The 20,106-nt window shown below is 36.7% G+C and overlaps 1 protein-coding gene across 1 annotated transcript in view; it reads right to left on the reverse strand.

The window, feature by feature from the left end:
* Positions 1 to 20,106, reverse strand: part of LOC134844629 (arf-GAP with GTPase, ANK repeat and PH domain-containing protein 1-like) — a 67,059-nt gene that overhangs the window by 6,233 nt on the left and 40,720 nt on the right. Inside the window, exons 8-15 of the mRNA XM_063861408.1 lie at positions 19,427 to 19,979; positions 18,349 to 18,504; positions 3,383 to 3,673; positions 2,848 to 2,952; positions 2,344 to 2,650; positions 1,792 to 2,124; positions 1,563 to 1,633; positions 913 to 1,271 (exon numbers count right to left, since the gene is read on the reverse strand). Coding sequence (XP_063717478.1) covers positions 913 to 1,271; positions 1,563 to 1,633; positions 1,792 to 2,124; positions 2,344 to 2,650; positions 2,848 to 2,952; positions 3,383 to 3,673; positions 18,349 to 18,504; positions 19,427 to 19,979 — 2,175 coding nt within the window. The remainder of the gene's footprint in view (positions 1 to 912; positions 1,272 to 1,562; positions 1,634 to 1,791; positions 2,125 to 2,343; positions 2,651 to 2,847; positions 2,953 to 3,382; positions 3,674 to 18,348; positions 18,505 to 19,426; positions 19,980 to 20,106) is intronic.

Below are 20,106 nucleotides of genomic sequence, written 5' to 3' on the forward strand. Positions count from 1 at the left end.
AAGCTCTTTGAACTTTTTGAATCTCTATTCCTCTGTTGTAATAAAACTAACCCATTTTGAAAAACTAGCTCAAAAGATACTTTTTAAAATGGTTAAATAATATTACTGGGAAAATTTAAGTCGATTTCTGAAACTAAAAAGCATTCACGTTTTTTGCGCTATTAACACTTTTGCCATTGAACAGGGAAATTTTCCTCCTCAGAAATCAAATTTGAAATCAATTTAAAGCCAGAAGTCAAACCTCATGAACAAATATTAGTTTCCTGAAAAAATAACATGATCTACTGAGAGATAAACAAGAACTTCAAAATGCGAACATAAGGTCATGAAGCGAGGCGGTTGCCACTGCTTGCCAATGATAAATCCACAATTACGGCATCCAATTTTGACCGACTAAGCCTAACACATTCTAACTGCGCCTTCGTTGCCAAGATTTAGTAAATTTGAAGATGAGCATGCTTTTTTCATCAAAAAGGTTGTGGTGCCGGTAATTGTAGCAAATTGAAACATAGCAATCGAAGATTTGACACTTGACTTTTGAAAAAAAAAACACTTGACACTTTCTTGAAAAAAATAGAATTTCAAAGAAAAAAATAGATGCCCTTTAAGCTCTTCTCTTAGAATTTCCAGAACAATTTATGATTGGCGCTTTTTTGATAACACGAACTCAACTTGAGAAAACTGGATCCAATAGGTAAAGTTTTTATTCCGCTGGGAAATCTTGAAAGTAAATTCCACTTTCGAAACTAGAAATCGTTCACGTTTTTCGCGCCATTTCCACGTTCGTATTTGGAGAGTGCTATTTACCTCACTTTCAGCAGATGAATTTCAATTGAACTCAAAAAGTGCATTATACCTCCTAGATTCGGATAATTGCATGTTACATCGAGCGTAGAATAGTGAATATCTAACCTGTTATTTCCAGGAAGTGAAAGTATGGCCTGTTTATGTGCGTCGTTCAAGTTAAGCGATGGCAAAACGAAAGGCGAGTAGTGATCTCCCAGTCCGTTCACGCCGTGTGTTGACATGTGCTGCTGATGTTGATTACTACCCCTTGGGACTGAACCCCCCGAGGAGCTGTGGTGGAATTGTTGCACGTAGGGGTAGTTGGGGTTCTGGCTGTTGTAATGAGTGGAGCTCTGATTCTGGTTTGTAGATGACATGATGTTGTCCAAAGATGCTCCGGTGGTGTTTGTGATCGTGGAGTCTGGTCCACTGAGAAGACTCGTCTCGATCTGCTGCTGAATGGCCGATATCCACTCGTCACGATCCTAACATTTCAATGTGAGAGTAAATAAATTTTAACTCACTAAATCTATAAGAAAAAACTACAAAGCACGAAACATATGGTTTAGGCAGTTATTTTCTGGACTAGTCAAATTCACGACATGTTACAATGAAATCATCGTTGCTTCAAAAACTGATGAACACTCCCGAGTCTTATGCTTCCTACTTGACTAGTCATTCAAGATTTGTTAACTTCAATCAAAATGATATAAAACGGTATATGGCTCAGGGACTCAAATCTATAGACAAAAACTGTAAAGGATGATTTCGCTTACCTCAGGTGAGTTTGCTTCGAACTGCCACTTCTTGTCCATTTTGATTATCATGAACTCCACGTCGTCGGAATCTAAACATTTACACATTATCACCAAGGCTTAAACTAGAAGAACTTTAAGCACAACTCAGTCTACCCTAAGTCTCATTTGATCTCTAACTTACATTAACTTACTATCTGTGAGCATAAAATGCAGCCATTGATGGGATAATGCTTTTAATTTTACCAACCGTCGTTTAAGGCGGAATGTCTTGTCTGACTGATGCTTTTCTGTCTTCTGTGTTTCCTCTTGTTCCCTCCGGAAGCCTCCTTTTCCTTATCTTTTCCTCCTCCACTCGACTGACCATTAGTTTGCTGCTGTTGTTGCAGAGAGAGTGACTGGTGGTCTGTTGTCAGATCTGGAGTTGCACGTGTGTTCTGCTGCTGCTGCTGCGGGTGGTTAGAGGATGACACCACACTGAGGTTGCTGTTTAGGTCGAAGGAGGCCGAGTTCAGCACCCTCGATTGTGACGACTGTGGAGTGGATCCGTTGTACGAGTTGCGACAGCCCACTGCAGAAGCATCTGAAAAAAAAACAACTGGTAACTATTGAGTAAACTTTCGGGTCTTACTGAACATATCTTGAGTGGCTTTCAAAAAGGTGCACAAAAGTTCTAGTTCTTATTCAAGTACCTATTATCAATGCACCAGAAATGGTATTGTTTAATTGAACAATACTTTTAGAAATTATCTACAACTCTCTCGAAGATATGGAAGCGATTTCCAGTAATTCGAAAGCGAACCTGGGTCTATGTGCATGGAGTTGACTCCATTGATGAGTACTCCGCTCACGTTGTTTCCCAGCAGGTGTGTGGGTGTTGAAGGTGAAGATTTGCTAGCAGCACTGGCTGTCGTTATAGACATGGACTGGGTCCTGCTCCCGAACGCGTTTGTTTGATTGGGCGCGACAGAGGCGGAGCCAAAGTTACTGGTAGGGAGTGCGTTTCCGAGCCCTGTGGTGCTACGTGGCCTGCATATTGCAGATGCTTTCACAGATGAGTTGTACAGTGAAATTTCTTTGCACGTCTTAGCATTGTTCGACTGGTAGTCCTAGATCAAAGACCAAATAAGATCACCCATCAATAGCACCATTACAATGCCAAAAAAACGTTGCACTTTTCGTATATCTCATATTTCTCAATTATTTGGGTAAACAGGATGGATAAAAATTATGCGGTTTAAATGAGTGCATTTCAAACGTGACGATTCACGCAGAAGACATAATAAAAAAGAGCGTGTTTACTTACTGCATAGTTTGGGTAGTATGTGAGGGTGGCGTTGTCGTTTAAAGTGACATACTTCTTCTTCCACTCTCTGCCCAGTGCTTTGCTGCTACGTTTGTATAGTAGACCCTACACATTACAACCTCATCATCAAATGGTGGTTATTAAGTCAATATTTATCAATTAATTCACCCTTTTCAGATTTAATTATTTCGTGGAGATGGAGAGATGAAGACGGCATTAGACTCCCAATCCGAAGTTTTTACTGTTTCTCTTATCTTATTCGCACAACTAACGCTCATTTTTAAGCTTAATTCAATCACTCCCCTGCGCATTCCGATAAAAACGGCGAGATATATTGAAAAAAAGGCAACGAGTACTGCAGTCAGGAATTATTGAATTGACACCTGCACTGCAAACGGGTGCTCTTGTTTTATTTGTTTTTAATCTTTTCTCTGTTACTCCGGCTGGGGTTACTAGGGTTTACTGGTTTCTAGTTGAAATCAGAACTTTTTTGAATCAAGATGCATCGATTGCAGCACCATATATGGCGAATTACCTCTTTGATTGGAATGGCTCTACCCACGCCCAGCCCTGGGAACGACTCGCAACTCGCTCTCGCATTTGGCGCAGAGGGCATCATCAAGCCTCCCGCTTGGGCGCCCACAGGGTTATTGCTACTGTTGCCCCCTCCTCCAGAATGGGTGCTGTTATGTTGGAGACTATTTGTGTTGAGAGGGGGTGCGAAGTTGTTCTGTTGTTGAAAATGACTGTTTATCAATTGCTGCTGCTGTTGTTGTTGTTGCTGCTGTTGCTGCAATTGATGTTGTTGTTTACGCTTGTTACCAGTCTGAAATAAAACCAACATTGCTGATATTGATTTCTAAGCCGATTACAAAGTAAATTTCTACTTGTGATTGCCAGCCAGATAATGAGATAGGTCAACATTCGAAAGGTATAAGGGTCAAATGATTAACATCAAAATTAGTCAACGATAACCAGATAAAAATAACAACACAGGCGAAGTGGATCTACGCAACACTACCGATACAACAACGTCATTGCGTTATAGAGGTCTCCCCTAAGGTACTGATTTATAACCTCAATTTTCGACCGTTCGACCCTATAAACTTTCTAAAGATGCCTACGCGCTATTAAAAGCTAATTTACAAGGGAGCGCGCGCGCCCAATAAAAGCAATAATATTTTACAAAATATGGTCTTTGTTTTCAGGGGGCTCCTACAATCAAAAAGGTCCAACTAACAAAAGCCGACAAAAATTTCAAAATCCAAGATCTACGATTAGATAGCCGGTTGCTGGGCAAGTAGCACTGAATGTTCCCCGACCACCTAAATCCAAGAAAAAAAACTTTAAAAAAACAACTGAAACTTTTTTCTGGACGGTGGGAAGAGTGCCATTAAATGATTATCTACAAGAATGAGGTTACTATAGTTAAACACAGAGGCGAAGACTCGCTTCGCAAACACTAGCGAGAACACGACAAAAAGCAGCTCTAGAAAGTGCAATAAAGTAAAAATAAGCCTCGAATTAGTAAAAAAAAAAATTCGGCCAGGTATAGGATTCGATCTACCACCTACTGCAGTATAGAGATTTTGAGTCTCACGCGCTAAGCATTCAGCCACGAACGCTTAACCATCGACTAACACTAGTCACGAAGAAAGCAGCTACATATGCCACTAAATTTCCAATGCCATTCAGCCTAAGCGGCACCAAATACAAATAGACACAATTTTCCAAGTAATAATTTGGAATATAACACTTACTTTGCATGTAACAATTCCGAAAGCAAAAAACCAAATTATGTATAAGTTATGCATTTCAAAAACTGTTAGTTTTTACTGTTGTACTGATATTTGAAGCAAATATCTTTTTCGGTTCATTTGAACAAAGAGAACTGCATCAACTGTGTTAACTTATAATTAAGCGAATGTCAACGAACATGCTATCAAAAAGCTGTAAAAAGGCCCCAAAAAATGCACCTAAATTTGTGATTTAATTAGAAAAAAGAAGGTTCGTTTTGATACACTAAGTAGAGTTGGACAGGAAATTCACTCTCTCTCATTCTTTCGTGTAAATTAGACTGAAAAACAGTAAAATTGAGACTATTTTTTCGACACAGACAATTCTTCACTTTTTTGGAATCCGAATCAAAAACCAACAAGGCTTTAGAATGATACCAAACTTTTCTCCCTATGAGCTTTGTTGAGGTACCTAAAATTAAATAGAAAACCAACCCTAAAGAGCTTCAGAAGTCAAACTGGGTGACTAAAGGCCAAAAATATGATATATGGACAGTATTAATTATGGGTCTAGGACAACAAGCCGACGGGACTTCAAGCCGAAGGGACTTCAAGCCGAAATTAAAACTTTACAAGCACCCCAAAACGCTATTTTATCATCTGCAAAATGTTGCTCTTCTAAAATTTTGGCAAGTTAAGTCCATAATAAGCGTTATTCATGACAATGCACCACTTGTGATTCGCATCCGTTAATAACATCAGCCGGTTTTTGAAATGCATAAATTATAAACATGAAAAATGCCTTCAACCATGTTTTACTTTTCAACTTTCCGGAACATCATTTGGAACCTTAAATTATATGCAAACGCCAATAACTAGTGAAGAAAGATCATGAAATTCAGAAACTCTTCAAAAAAGTTTTCAAATTGTTCATATTTCACGACTTTATAAGGAATTATTCGGCTTGAAGTCCCTAATTTTACAATTCGGCTTGAAGTCCCGTCGGCTTGATGTCCGGCACCCATTAATTATAACCTCTTCGTTCCTGATCATTTAAACAATGTATGAAGCCATTTAAAGTCTCCAAAAAACAAAAAAAGGCTTACAACCGAAATATAAGCAACGGAATTCATTGATGCAATTGATATCATTGATTGTCCTCGTTTTTAATACATTTAAGCCAAAAAATTTGGTCGCTAGGTCTCGCACATACACTTTTGATACAACGAGCATGAATGTTCCATTCTGTTTAGACCGGAAACATGAAATATGTTTTTCTCGAAACCGATATAGAAATACTAGAATGCAGAATTACACATGATAAAGCAATCTTACTGTGTTTGCACGATCAGACATTCGACCCAAATGTTTCAACAGAGAATCTTAACTCGAACCCATTTCATACAAGCACACATTTAACAATAGAGTGTGCAGCATTTTCTATCAGAACAGGAAATATCGTAGTTGTCACAATTTAGTACCACAAGAGCAGAAATAACTTGTTTTTGGAAACATGAAAACTCGAATACTGTAGTTGCTACCATTGATCCAGCCTTTAGAACACTGACCGAATAAACTTAGGGTGACGTGAATGCATGTCTAGAAACTGCAGCATAATTCAGAGATTTCTCTATCTTCAGACAAGTGCTGTCTTCATGATTTATGGCTTCGTGTATTTACCTAGCAACTAGGTTTTCTATACTAACAATGAACTTTTCCACGGCGTACCCATAAATTTAAGGGCTGCCCCATTTCAAATCATTTCACACAATAAAACATTTCAAATCATTATTTAGGACTAAATATTTCCTAACATTTAATCGAGGTTTTACTTTTTATCGGTTTTGCCAAAGATGACAATCGGGTTTAACAGCCAGAACACAACAAATCCAAACCCTACCGACCGTGCATACACCGAAGACCCTCGCAAACTAAAAAAAAAATAGTCCAAAGCTTAGCAACACTAATCAAAAGGTTATGTTTTGCAGGTTATGTCTTGAACTTCAACTTACCTCGCATAGCAAACAATGCATGAGAAACTGAAAATGTCTTCTCTCAATTTCTCCTAGAGTCGTGTTGCAATTTAATTACAACCGCATACAAGCACACCAAATTCAATTCCATTGGAGAGCCACGCAACAATCTTCACTTCATACGGCTGATATCTGGCTAAAAATGGGGTTTAAAATTCACTTCTGGGACTTAAATCTCCTCAAGGCTATTTCTTTACGCAGATGAGAAAATAGCAAGGGGAAGAAGAGAGCAAATAATCGTCACTTTCTTCCTCAAGTTGAAACACACGTTGACGATGAAGAGTTTAGAACCCAATCGACTAGTCCAGACATCAAATCGAGCATTTCAACTCAAATTTATTTCTGCTTATGGCACTTTTTTGGACTTCGAAAACGTTCATCACATAAGTTATTGCCACCAAAAAAAAATCAAGTAATTGCAACGGTAATCGAAGGTGAATGTAATTTAATCGCTGAAACGGGTCTGCGAAGTGAAGTATTAAAAATTTTTCCAATGGAAATAAAAAAGTATTCATTTATTCATTTGATGCCACAATTTTAAAACAATATTAGGCCAGGCATCGAACTCTTTTCCTTGAACTGATTGGAGTCAAAATGCAATTGAAAAAAAAACAATTTAATCTTGCAATCAAAAAAATCCCATTCGGTCGAATGAAACCTTACTCAGCTCAATTTTCTGTTTAATGTTGGATTGAAACAAAAATAACAAAACTAAGCATAATTCAGGCAAAAAAAACATTCAATATGAACTGTAACTCAATGTCTATTTTTAAATGACAAGCGTTCATTGCTAATAAAATCAGCAATGACAAGCAACGTCTCTAAAAATATATCTTGCCTGGATAAAGACGACTAAAAGAAGCAACAGTCGCAAAGCTAGCTAAATCGTACACAGTTATCTAAATTGGTAGAAAACTACAGCTCAGAAAATAAAAATAGCTCATTAAGTTTCAGTTAGTTTCAACGTCATTTGTAATTTTGAAGTAAGAATTTAACAAAATGTTTCATTTTCGGTTTCACAGGAAAGAGAAATCCGTTGTTAGTAGCTTATGTATATAGCAGGATGACAAAATCATGGGACCACTACCACATACCACAAAGGCCACGCAATTTATGGTAATAAGATGGTAGATTCATGCTCACACTAGCATTGAAGCGCAACTTTTCTGTTGTAGCGCTAAATTAGCTAGGAATAAATTGCTGTCGCTGTTCAGGCGTGGAAATATTGAAATATATTTTCTGTGTGGTTAAATTGAAGCGCATACCGTCATGGTAAAAGCTCACCGAACAGACAAAGTCAGTCAAAAAAAAACTTTAAAGAAGTGAAACAGATAAAAAGAAATAAAACTGAAGTACCAGCATCAAAAAGGAATGAAGATTAGAAAAGATATGGTTCAATGTTCTCCGTTACAAAACAAAAATGAGTTCATAAACTACCAAATACAAAAAAGATCAATTTTGCACCATTTCTTTCTGTCAAAAAAGCATTGGCGGCAATTAAGAGGATATGTTATTGTCTGATTTAGATTCTAGCCCCAAGATAATTCTGGCATTAACTTAAGGCCTTACAGGGCTGATGACAAAAACTGCTTTGGGGATGGAAGACTGCATTCGGGGGTCACGAAAATACAATAAGTTTAGTGTGACACATCGTTAAGTTTTCCTCACTGTAGACGGGGATACCATGAGGAAGACGCAGTATTTTCTTTCTAGAGGCTTTAACTAGATCAGCGTGGAGGACACTTCCATGTACAAATACTAATCTAGTTCCTAGTAAAAAAACAATAGTTCCATAAAAGAGTAATTTACCACGCATGATTCCATGCCGCATATAGATCATCCTTTAATCGCCCACAAAGTTTAACTTAGATCCGGCCAGGCTTTCAAAACCAATAAAATATCTTCACTAGTCGCAAATGCTGCTTAGCATCACAAACCGAATTGCCACCTTATCTGTTCTCATTAACATACTAACTCTCCAACCACTTGCCCAAAATTGTTTAAGCTAGGAAAGTTCTAAATCTGAAGACCTCAAGACCCCGAGCCAACTTAGGGCTCCAAACAACACAAAAAGCTTCGGGAATTTGAGCAACACAAAGAGCTTAGGGAAACAACACACTGAGCGTCGTGAAGCAACACAAGAGCGCCGTGAACAACACAAAGAGCTTCGGGAATATAAGCAACACTAAGAGCATAGGGAAGCAACACAAAGAGTGTCGGAAAAGCTCATACTTCGAATCTTCAAGACATTTCCAAAAAAACTGCTTTTTTTCTGATTTAAGGCAAAAAGTAAAGTTGATCAAACATAGTCAACAGTCAGTTCGAATAAGGACAATGAACAAGGAAACTTAAAACACACCACTTGCAATACAACAAACATAGATTGCGACGAAAGCCGCTAAGTCGAAAAAAGTTTTGAAATGTAGATAAATACTAGATCTACCAAACCTATTAAATCGTTGTCTCATATTACTGACAAATGTTTCAGCAGTCACCCGTTGGGCCAAAAAAAATTTGAACTTTCAAAAATAAAAAATAAATATCACCCTCAAAAGAATCACGTGCATAGGAAAGTTGTTGCCTTCAGAAATATCAGGTTTAAGCCGAAAAACTTATAAGCCCAGAAAACAAAGAAATTATTCCAAACTGGAGTTGATAAAATTACAAAATATTGGTTGAATAGAAAGGTTGTCTGATATGCAGACATGGTCAAATTTTGTCTGTTGGTTGACTAAAGATTTATCAAAATTTAGGACAAGTTGTTTGCAAGAGAAGGCATATTCCAAATTGATAACGCTTGCTACTCGCCAGCATGAAAACCGCATGCCTAATTATTCTGTGCATATTAATAAAGAGTTGAGAAATTTACAAAAATGTACAACTGATAGAAATTTTTTAACCAAAATTACATGAAAAATATTAAAAACTATTCATAAAAACTGTAACTAAAATACCTCAAAAATCTTTTAACTCAATTACATTCTAATGAGGCTTTAGAAATGAAATTCCCAAATTCATTAGGAAGCCGGGCCTTCGAAAAGAATCGGGCCATGGAAACAAAGACTACAAGTATAAACAGATAAACGATAGTCTGAAAAAGCAGAACATTTCTAGTCTAGTTTGCAAAAAAACGTGACCAGGCCGGATTCGAACTGCAAGCCTGAGTTGTTAGATTTTACTTGGGTTGTTAAATTAGACTTGCGCTGTTAACCAAAGTAGTTAACTTGGGCATATACCAAATAAAGTTGTTCGCGAGAAGAAAAAGTCTGCCACGCGGTTGCAACACCCTTGCTTTTTTAGAACTAAAATTGGGACAACTTGCTTTTCATTTAGCAGAAAAAACTTAAATGAATCATATTTTTCAGTGCATTTTAAGATAACGTTATAGAGCGTAATTCGAGCTCATTTTACCAAGCCAATTTGAATTGCATTTTAACAAAGCCAACAGAGAGATGACACTTTCCTGAAAACCAAAAAGAAAGAATATATATTTTGCAGGACGTTGGAAAAACGTGCTACAGATTGTGATAATTTGCATTTAGAATCCCGCAAACTTTACGCAAATTAAAACTTAGTATAAAAAGCCTAGTTTCAAAGACAAATTTAAACGTTTTATGTAATTTCAACAAGAATTTTAAATAGGCCGTGAGCGAACGTTCTCAGGTACTCTCTACTGAAGAGCCCTTACCTGGTTTGAAAGACTTGAATGCCAGTCTCGGACTACATTAGGTTTTCTACGGGCAGTGAGTACTTTGCCCAAAAAACGGAGTAAACCGGGTTGATCATGCTACCCCGGCTGTCTTACAATTACACGATGTTCGATAATAACTTTATTGCAGTTGGTAAAAACAAGCTTTTTCAGACCTGGAACAAAAGGACAATGCTCACGGAATAATGTTGAAACTTTTTGTTGAAATTTTGCTGATCTTGTCCAAAATGGTTTTCGAGAGTTCTTCAATTTGCGTTTAATTTTGACCACCTGTGTACTGGAGAACATACACAAGTGACAAAATTAAGCGCAATTCCAAGTTTTTTTCCTGTACAAAGCCTGCTTTCAATATCTATTTTGGACAACTTCAGCAAAATTTATACGCAGAGCGAAAGCAAATTATCAAAGCTGCCCTCAAGGAAAATATCGATATATTGTATCAAAGACTAAACAAAATAATCCCGGTCTGAAAATGCCAGATTTCTTCATTTGCACTAAGTTTTACATCGGAGTGAACTCTCTATTAATAAGCAAAAAATTGTTATGCGACGTGAAACATTTTTAGTTAGAAAAATTCAATTGACCACTGTAAAAATTTACTAAACCAATGCTTCCTACAATTTCACGCGGTTTGAAAACTTAGCACAGATGAGAAAACATGGAATTTTCAGACCCAAATATTACATTGGTAAACCTTTAAAACCACTTATTGATAAATTTATAGAAAGTAGCTCTCATCATTTTCTCTCGGTATATGTTAAAATTTTGGAGAAGTTCCAAGTGAATAAGTCCTGTCAAAATGGAAATCAAACATGCATTTTTGAAAGTAAAAATCTTAATTTGCGGTCAATTATGTCCACTAGTGTAAGTGACGCACAGAGCTTACTTAACTTAAGCTAAACAAAAACCAATTTAAATTTTGACAGTAGTAGCTACTTTGAGTGATAAAAAAACTCTTCCCAGTTAAACATAGCCAACAGAAAGTTGGAAAAGATTCAATGAACGCAAGTAAACAGGAAACTACTGACTTGTTTTTCTTTCGAAAAAAATAGATCGCCTTAAAGCTCTTTGATATTCTAGAACAATTTATGATAGACACTTTTTTGATAAAATTGAACCAATTTGAGAAAACTGGATCAATGGTAAAATTTTTATTTCGGTTAGAAATCAGAAAGTTTAATTGCATTCTCGAAACCAGAAGACGCTCACGTTGTTCGTGACATTTACACTTCTGCTGTTCTATAGTGGAGGTTGCCTTTTTAAAAAGGAAACAAAGTAAACTTTAAAATAAATCAAAAGTCAAAGAGCCTGAAGAAATTTTAAGACTTCTCCTGAAAAAAAAACGAAAGAAAAAGCATCATGACCAAAACAACTACGTTCATCGACTTGGAGTTTTCAAACTCAAAACTTCATTTTTATTTAGTTTCTTGACGCTCTAAACTTCACTTTCAATTTTTTTTGTGATACTGCACTCAATAACTGACTTTAAAATACCAGATTACCAAAATCGAAATGAAAATTTTACGTACTCTTTTGTAGAATCTGTTTAGAATGTTCCACATTTCTCTCATCTGAACTAAGTTTACAATGGCTTAAAACTAATTTATTGCAAATTACATTTGTTCGAACAGTTTCAATTATGGTCAAACTTATTGTTTTCATATGCCGACGGAAGAGATTTCATGTTTATAAGTTTTCTTAAGACAAACTAAAAGTCCTACAAAACGTTTGGTTGTGTTACTTTATTTCTCCATTGTCTCATTTTCCAAAAAAAAATTCAAGTAGCGTTCAGTAGCACTTCCGTGGCCTTGAAAATGACTTGGCAAGCACACAACGCAGAGAGAGCTCCATGAAGCAAAATATTTTAAGCTACTTTTTAACTACAAACACATTAATGTAAAACATTTTGCTAGCTAAAACAAAACCTAAATATAACTTACCAGAAGAGTAGCGTACACCGATATTAAACACGACATCAAATGAATACAATTTAAACTGAATAACACACAGCGGATAATTCTTTTTTAATAAGTCCCTCCTTTTCGCCCTGCTTTAGTCAATAAAATCGAATTTATTCGATGTGACGTTCTGATTGTCTTGCAAAAAATTCCGAGCCATTGATTTTCTGCAGCAATATCTCTTTATGTTGGAAAAATAAGGAAAGTTATTTTGCACAAAACCAGCAGCGTGACTGATTTATTAAATCACGTTTCAAACCAACTAAAAACAATTTTCTCCATGGAATGACGGCACAAAAAGCAACGTTTTTCCTATTTGTGTAGGGCAACTATAATACATATGCTGGATATTGCATAGTACTTTTGTGCACTGAAATGTAGTTACACGTGGAAGATAAAATTTGAGTTGGTAAGAAATGGCGACAGGAAAATTGCTCAGTGCTTCCCGTTCCAAGGAAAGGGAAAGAAGAGGCTATGAGTGATAACTGTATAAAACACAGAGGTAGACAGCGAGATATGTAATGTATAAATATTTGGTGCGTTGGTAACACAATCGGATGAAATTCGATATCAATAACCTACTAGGTCAAAAAAAATTGTAATGACGACAATGCTCAAAGTAATTGTTGCAAAAGTGCAAAATATTTCTAGATAGCCCAACTGATGTAACCGATAAAAGCACCCCAAAAAAATTTATCAAATGTTTCAAATGAAGCTGTTCTAATTTGCTTTGTCTATAAATATAACGTGAGCTAGAATATTTTCACACAAAATAATCCAGCAACATTCAGAGCTTCAAGTTGTTTGTTTGTTTATGAGCCTGTCGGTTGACAAAACACGCCAAATTTTCGTTAAAACTAGGTCAGCACCATTTAAGTCAACATTCCATACTTCCATAGACGGATGACACAAATTAAAGAGATCGTTCACTTCAGTAACAAGTGAACCCTGTTGATACTCTATCTAATAACTCCTCGATCCTTTCAAGGGTAAATCTTCCAACTAATTGAAATTGAACAAAAAATGCCGCATTCGTAAACTTGAACAATCACAGTCAACCATTGAAGCTAGATCTTAGTAGTCGAAGCTTTTATTAAGCTTTTCAAATATTTTTGTGTAATGAAAAATTTGTTAATACTTTATATGTTAGCTGACAGACTTATTATTTGAAGCACGCTTTACATAAGCGCATATCTTACAAATGAATCTGTCTTTTCTAACAGACAAGCATTAAAAAATGTCAGTAGAAAAGAATAATTTTCGAAGACAACCTATACTACCTAATAAATAAGTCTACTATAAAGTTAAGAAGCACCTAGTATCGCAACCAGGAAGCGAGCGAAATCAACGGTTAATCGGTTTGACGTTGACAATCACATAAGCGAAGAGCAAAACACAAGTACCTTCACAGCTACAACTGCACTAACTAACTACGCTATGTAATATAGGGTACCAAAATTTATCGCAAACAATGTCCAGAAGCCTTCTTTAAATGGTAAGCCCTCCGAACTTAAGTGCCAATGGTACTATTTCGTTGATCCTTCTACCTCTAAGAGAACATGAATGGGGAAAATACAATCAAAGTTGAGCCGCCTCAAATATATCAGTTGTAAATAGTATTTATACATTACTACACAACCAAAGTTTCCGGGCACGGGTTCGAGTTATAACGGTTTAATACAAAACTTAAAAGGCACTGTTGGAAACAGCGTGGAAGAATTTTTCTCACTCTTGACAGCCTGTCAAATCTAGCTTCAAAGGTTTTGACGTCATTAACCGACAGTTGGGGCCGAAAAAACTCCTAAGCAAAATATCTCAGGAAAACGTAAACTTAGCAACAGGTGCAGATACGGGAAAACTAATTCAAACTCAGAGGGTTTTGAGCAATTTACCAGCTAGACTTGTAATGCCTTTGTACATTGCTAGCTGAATAGAAAAATTAGCTTACGTCTAGGAAATAGTGGATAACTCTGTTTCAGGTCAAATAGGAGCAAATAAACAAGGAAATTAGAAGCTTCAGTAAATAGGATAAAGATTTAGGCTGAGTTTCATTTATTTAACGCGCTGGAGCTAAATGAAAAACAGACTACCATTAAGCTGCAGATCACATTACATAAGATCAACGAACAATATGCAAAAATACGACCAAAAACACGTTTGAAAATAAAAATGGCTGATTGTACAACTAACTGTAGCAGAAAAGCTTAAGATTGGAGCATATTTTAAAAGAAACTGGCGTTTACTTTTCAGCTGAGAACACAGCAGTTCAAGTCAGTTCTTCGGGCGGTGCAGCTCTGAATGTTTTCTTGTTGGTTTAGAGCGATTTGTTTGCTAGTTTGGGACAGCACAAGACATACCATGTGCTATCTACGGCTGCTTCAATCAGTCTGGCGATCGATTGAATTACATTGAATAGCGGATTATTTCATTACGCAATCGGCTTTTAAGCGGCAGCTTCATTCGACAGTATGTTCCAACGATACTTGACAACAAAAGGTACTTTAGAGATACTTACAGTATGAATTAGACATACTTGTAGAAAGTGATTCCAGAATCCAGAAAGTAAGTACAGGTCCTTGAAAGCAAGCATCTGATAATGAATATTTGCTCCATATTGCAAAAAAAAATCAACCAATGTACAGAAACGACGGGACTTAATGAAAATAATGTCGGTCATTTCGGTTAGAAACTCCCAGTTTCATTAATATATATTTTCATATCAAACGAGGGCTTTCTCACAAAAAATGATACACAAAATTTGTTACCAACGGCACAATAAACCACCAAAAGGCTTATATGCTTTCTATAGAGAGACGATCATTATTGAATGGCCTATTTTTCGGCTGACCCCAACCAAAATCTTATTTGCACGACCTAAAAAAATCAAGAAAAGCTGGTTGCTGTGCAAGCAAAGAATGTTTCGAGCGCAGTGATTTGTGCAAACACATAGCCAAACAGCCAACAGACAGTGGGAAAATAGTCAAAGAACGCACGGAAACAGAAAAAAAGAATAACATGGTTTCTTGAAAAACAGACTTGAATTTGAAAATTAAAAACATATGACCTTAAAACTCTTTGAATTTCCAGAACAATTTATGCTTGACACTTTTTTGAGAAAACGCAATTTGCGAAAAATGGATTAATAGGTAAAACTTTCATTTTGCGTGAACAAAAAGTAAGACAACCAAAAAACTCACTAGACTCTACATAAGAATCTTAACTACGTTCTCTTACTCTTAACCAGAAATTTCATGTCAAAAAAAATTATTCCTTGAGATCCAAGTGAAACACAAAACCCATTCAGCCCTTTATGTAAGAAAACTAGTTAAAAGGAGTATACACAAATACTGCTTTGCCGAAATCAATATTAACTATATCACTATTCAAACTTTTCAAACCAACTTATAATGAGCAATTGAGAAAAAAAACTGAAACAGATTGGAACAAAAACAATACCATTTGAAGCGACAAATAACCACCGTAAAAAAACTTGGTGACCTGGAAAAAGGACTTTTTTTCATTTACAAGGTTTTTAAGCTGGACTTTCTCAAAATAAAGTCGATTGTCTCATTTAGTAACTGAGCTAAGATATTGCGATATGAACTGAATGCTGACACCAGGCGAATTAGGTCTCCTAAATACTTACGGTACATCACGCATATAGCATTGCAAGGTAGCGGATAGAAAAGCTAAAAAAAAAGTCGAAAAAAGTAAAAAACAAACAACATCTACAAACGTATGTCGCAAAATTCAGTCGCTTTGAAACAGGTTGAGAAAAGTAACTCTCAGCGTTGACTGAGCACTGAGATAAAAAATACTACAGAAGTGAAGCTCAACTAAGACACAATCCTGAAAACAAGAAAAAAGTAGCTCTTAAACCCAAAAAAAAATCACAAATAAAGCCTTGAAAACTAGAAAAACTGCTGTGCCGGCATCGAAATTCAAACTTGGAGATTTAACTTCTTTGCATCTTCAACAGGTTCTTTTAGAAAAGCAGACACAAGTTACTAACAAAGCCTATAGACTGCTGCTATTAAACTGCCAATGACTTGCCAAAATGATACCAAATGAGTAATTATATTTTCGAATTTCGTTAGACGTCGGGTGAGCCAAAAAAGTCTCTTTTTTTTTGTGATACAAAACGTTTTCAGACTCCAAAATCCACCCAAGCACAAAACAGCGCAACAAACAGTTGAAAAAGTCAAAAACGAGCGCAACAGACAGTTGAAAAAGTCAAAAACGCCTGTGAACAGAAAAAATACTTTCTTTTCATCTACAATTGTATATCGCTAACGTCGTTCGCTTTAAAACAAAAACAGGTCGAGGAAATCTGAGATACAAATTACCACAGAGGCGAAACTGAACTTTGCAAACGCAAGCGAGAAAACCGCAAAAGTAGCTCTAAAAACCAAAAAATTAAAATAATGAAAAAAAGACAAAGTAAGTCTTGATATTTCGCGCTATTAACGCGTGACCAGAGATTTAATCCATTCTAGAAATCGTTCCAAATTGGTTGAAATAAGCTTAATTACCATAATTGATTGTTACTAGCAGCTAAATCTATTCTTTTGTACTTTATATGGCGTGTGGGGGGATGATTTTCGTAAAAAAGTTCAAATTTTTTCATTTTGTTTTATTACATTCATTTTTAAATGTTATTACTGCTGCATAAACTTTAAAAGGCTGTCGCAACATTCAGGGCTTCGCCCTGATACGAGCAGTCTTGTTTCATTTGCGAGTGCTACCAAAATGAGTACTTTCAAAATAAGACAATGCTAGCTAGCTCAATTGCGTATCCAAGCGGTAACTAGGCAGATAATACTTGGTAGACGTCGGTTGAGCCAGAAATTGTTTTTTATTTTGTGCTATAAAAAGTTTTATGACTCCAAAGTCACTCGAGCACAAAAATGTCTCAACATATAATTTCGCTCTTTGAATGAGCTATTATGAGGTAATTAAGCCGTTAGAACATAAGTCGAAACCATTAAAACCCAAAACACTTTTTGGCAAAAAAAATAAAAACGGAAATCATACGAAGTCTTCAATTACGAGCATCGTTATGGAAGTAAGATACGACACTCTAAAATAGTGAAAACTCACTGAGTATTCAAGCAAAGTCCATGCTGTGGAAAATAACCCGACTACCGATAGTACGATAAATGAAATTTTCCAAAAAAAAATATAAATTCCCGATATGAAAAACAAGTTCCAGTAGACTCTAACCCACGATCTTAGGTTTCCAAGGCACGCACTTTAACACTAGACCAAATAGCTCAATTAAGTATAGATTAATTACAGCAACGTCAATTAATTACAGATTTTAAAAAAGTTGATTACGTTAATAAAATACCGACATGAAAAAAAGCGCAATTGGGACTCGAAGCATCCATTTATCGCAAATCAGATATATTACCTCTACGCCAACGGTAATTTAATTAAATTATGAAGACTATAAAAAAAAAGGTTCAAAACAAAGCAAGGGCTTACACGTAAAACTTTAACGTGCGAATTTCTGTGATCAGACTTTTTTAACGGGAAAAGTCTAGTACTCGATCGCATTACAGTTACTCTTGCTCTTACGATCGCATTACTCTTTTACTACGCATATACTAAAATAAGCGTTAGTTTTCCTGTTACGGTGAGGGAGTAAGGGTTACTTAAAATTCTCTAGATGCCATCTTTTCTTATTTTCTTCCATTAAAGTTCTTTTCAGCTATTATGGATAGTGAAATTACTCTGCCAATCTGTGCAGTAGACAGAAGAGAAATGGGGTCACTTGAAATGAAAACACATGGGCACAGAAAGTTGCGATGAAGCAGCTGAAAACATGTCTACAATACTGGGTGAACAAACACATTCAGAAGCACAAGAGGATAGAGAGACTAAATCAGCAAGTGGGTTGATTGACATTTAGCTGTTTAAAGAGTGAAGGGGAAATGTGCGGTAGTACGCACCAAACTACTGGCCCTGCGTCCAGTTTTAGGCGATAAAGGAGCCGCATTTTTGGATGAAGCAGATCCCACACCGGTAGCGTTTGATTTTTCACTGGATGACTTCTCACTAACATTTGAGGATTTGCGTCTAGAGCGCAGACTGCCTTTGGACTGGGAGCCAGTAGTGCTGTTAAGCGTGTTATTGTTGGACAGCACGTAAGACTGGCTGTTCATGCCTGGTAGATTAGGCAGCACAGCCTGAGGAGAAAAGCACTCCAGCATCGTGCTCTATTAGCGAGTGCAAAATGAGTATTATTGACTGTTAATCGGTAATGAGAGATGTACACGAAAATCGATTAGTTCTTAGCTATATTTTTAATTAACAAATTATGTTAAATCGATCCAAAAAAGCAAGTTAGTATAGTTATGGAAAATCATGGCCAACAGACAGGTCGAAAAGTGTAAAAAGAACATGATTGAATTTTTTTGAACATTTTTCAACTTGTTAAAAAATATATATCACGTTGAAGCTCATTTTTTTTTATTCCGTTGAAAATTCAGAAAATTATAGTCCATTCTTGGAACTTAAATTTATTCACGTTTTCCGTGACCTTTTCATTTATGTAGTTCGACAGAGGAGTTTGCCTTCATTTACACAGAGGCGAAGCTGAGCTTCGCAAACACTAGCGAGAACACGATAAAAAAATAGAAATACACCTAGAATCAGTAGAAAAAAAAGATTCTGCAACGCAACGGATTCGAACCTCACGCGTTCACCTCTCAGCCACCAACGCTTAACAATCCCCAAACACTAGCCACAAATAAAGCAGACAACAGATGCTATGAAAGTTCTAATGCAACAAATCGTGATTAAAGCAAAAGTAGTGCCACCAAATGAGCACTTTTAACTGCGATTTAAGTGTGAAAAGGGAAGGTTCATAATAATACACTACACTCGCAAGCTCGCTAGAGTACATGAAGTGAACTTAATCAGAAATCATAGTCAAACCACGAAAAATCAAATTAGAGCGTGAACAAATTTTAAAAGACTTTTTGCCTAAATAAAAAATGATCTATGAAAAAATAACAACTTCGTTCCTTTACACTTAATAACCAAGACAACTATGGCAAAAACAGGTCAAAAATAACAAGCAATTTTTTTGTATAATTTTGAGGTTCAAGAGTTTCCAGATTTTTTTTATCAACTCACCGAAAAGAGGTTTGATTTTCGTTTAGTACTGCCGCTGCTTTTTCGGCCTGCATTGGGCGTGCTGCCGCTACTCATTTGTTCGTCGTTGTCCGTGTAATCGCTTCTTTCCCCTGCTTGAATAGGCTGCTGATTTGGGAAGCACTTGATTGCACCTCCGAACGACAGACTACCTGCATTGGCATTACTGCTGGCATTCGAGTTGAGAGAGTTACTGTTTATTTGAAGTTGTGAGCCTGGTTGCACCATATGTGGTGAGAAGTTAGCAGTTGCGTTGACCAAGTGTTGGCTGTGATATGACTGCTGGCTGATTCCCCTGCCCACTTGAGGAGTGAGGTTCTGAGGTGTTGTTGAGACTCCTGTTGCGAGTGTGGCGCTGGATGTTGTGCGATGCGGCAGGTTACGCGGGGGTAAAGCTGGGGGTACGGGTGGTGGCTGATTGGCAGGCAGGGTCTCTGAGATAGCATAGGCGCTCACTAGCTGCTGAGTTGATGCCGTGTTCAGTCGGTTGAGAGATGTAGATGATCCATGATTCGAACCACTGTGATCTGAGTACCTACTACGACAAATCAGATCAAGAAGATAAAGAAAAATGCTTTAAACGTCAGTCAAAAAGCTCTCAACATAAACTCGGCGTTAGTTAGTTAACATATTGGACACTTACTACACACGGACCATTCCCC

Source organism: Symsagittifera roscoffensis, chromosome 4 (genome assembly GCF_963678635.1).
Source record: "Symsagittifera roscoffensis chromosome 4, txSymRosc1.1, whole genome shotgun sequence".
In the NCBI taxonomy this organism is placed as follows: domain Eukaryota; kingdom Metazoa; phylum Xenacoelomorpha; order Acoela; family Convolutidae; genus Symsagittifera; species Symsagittifera roscoffensis.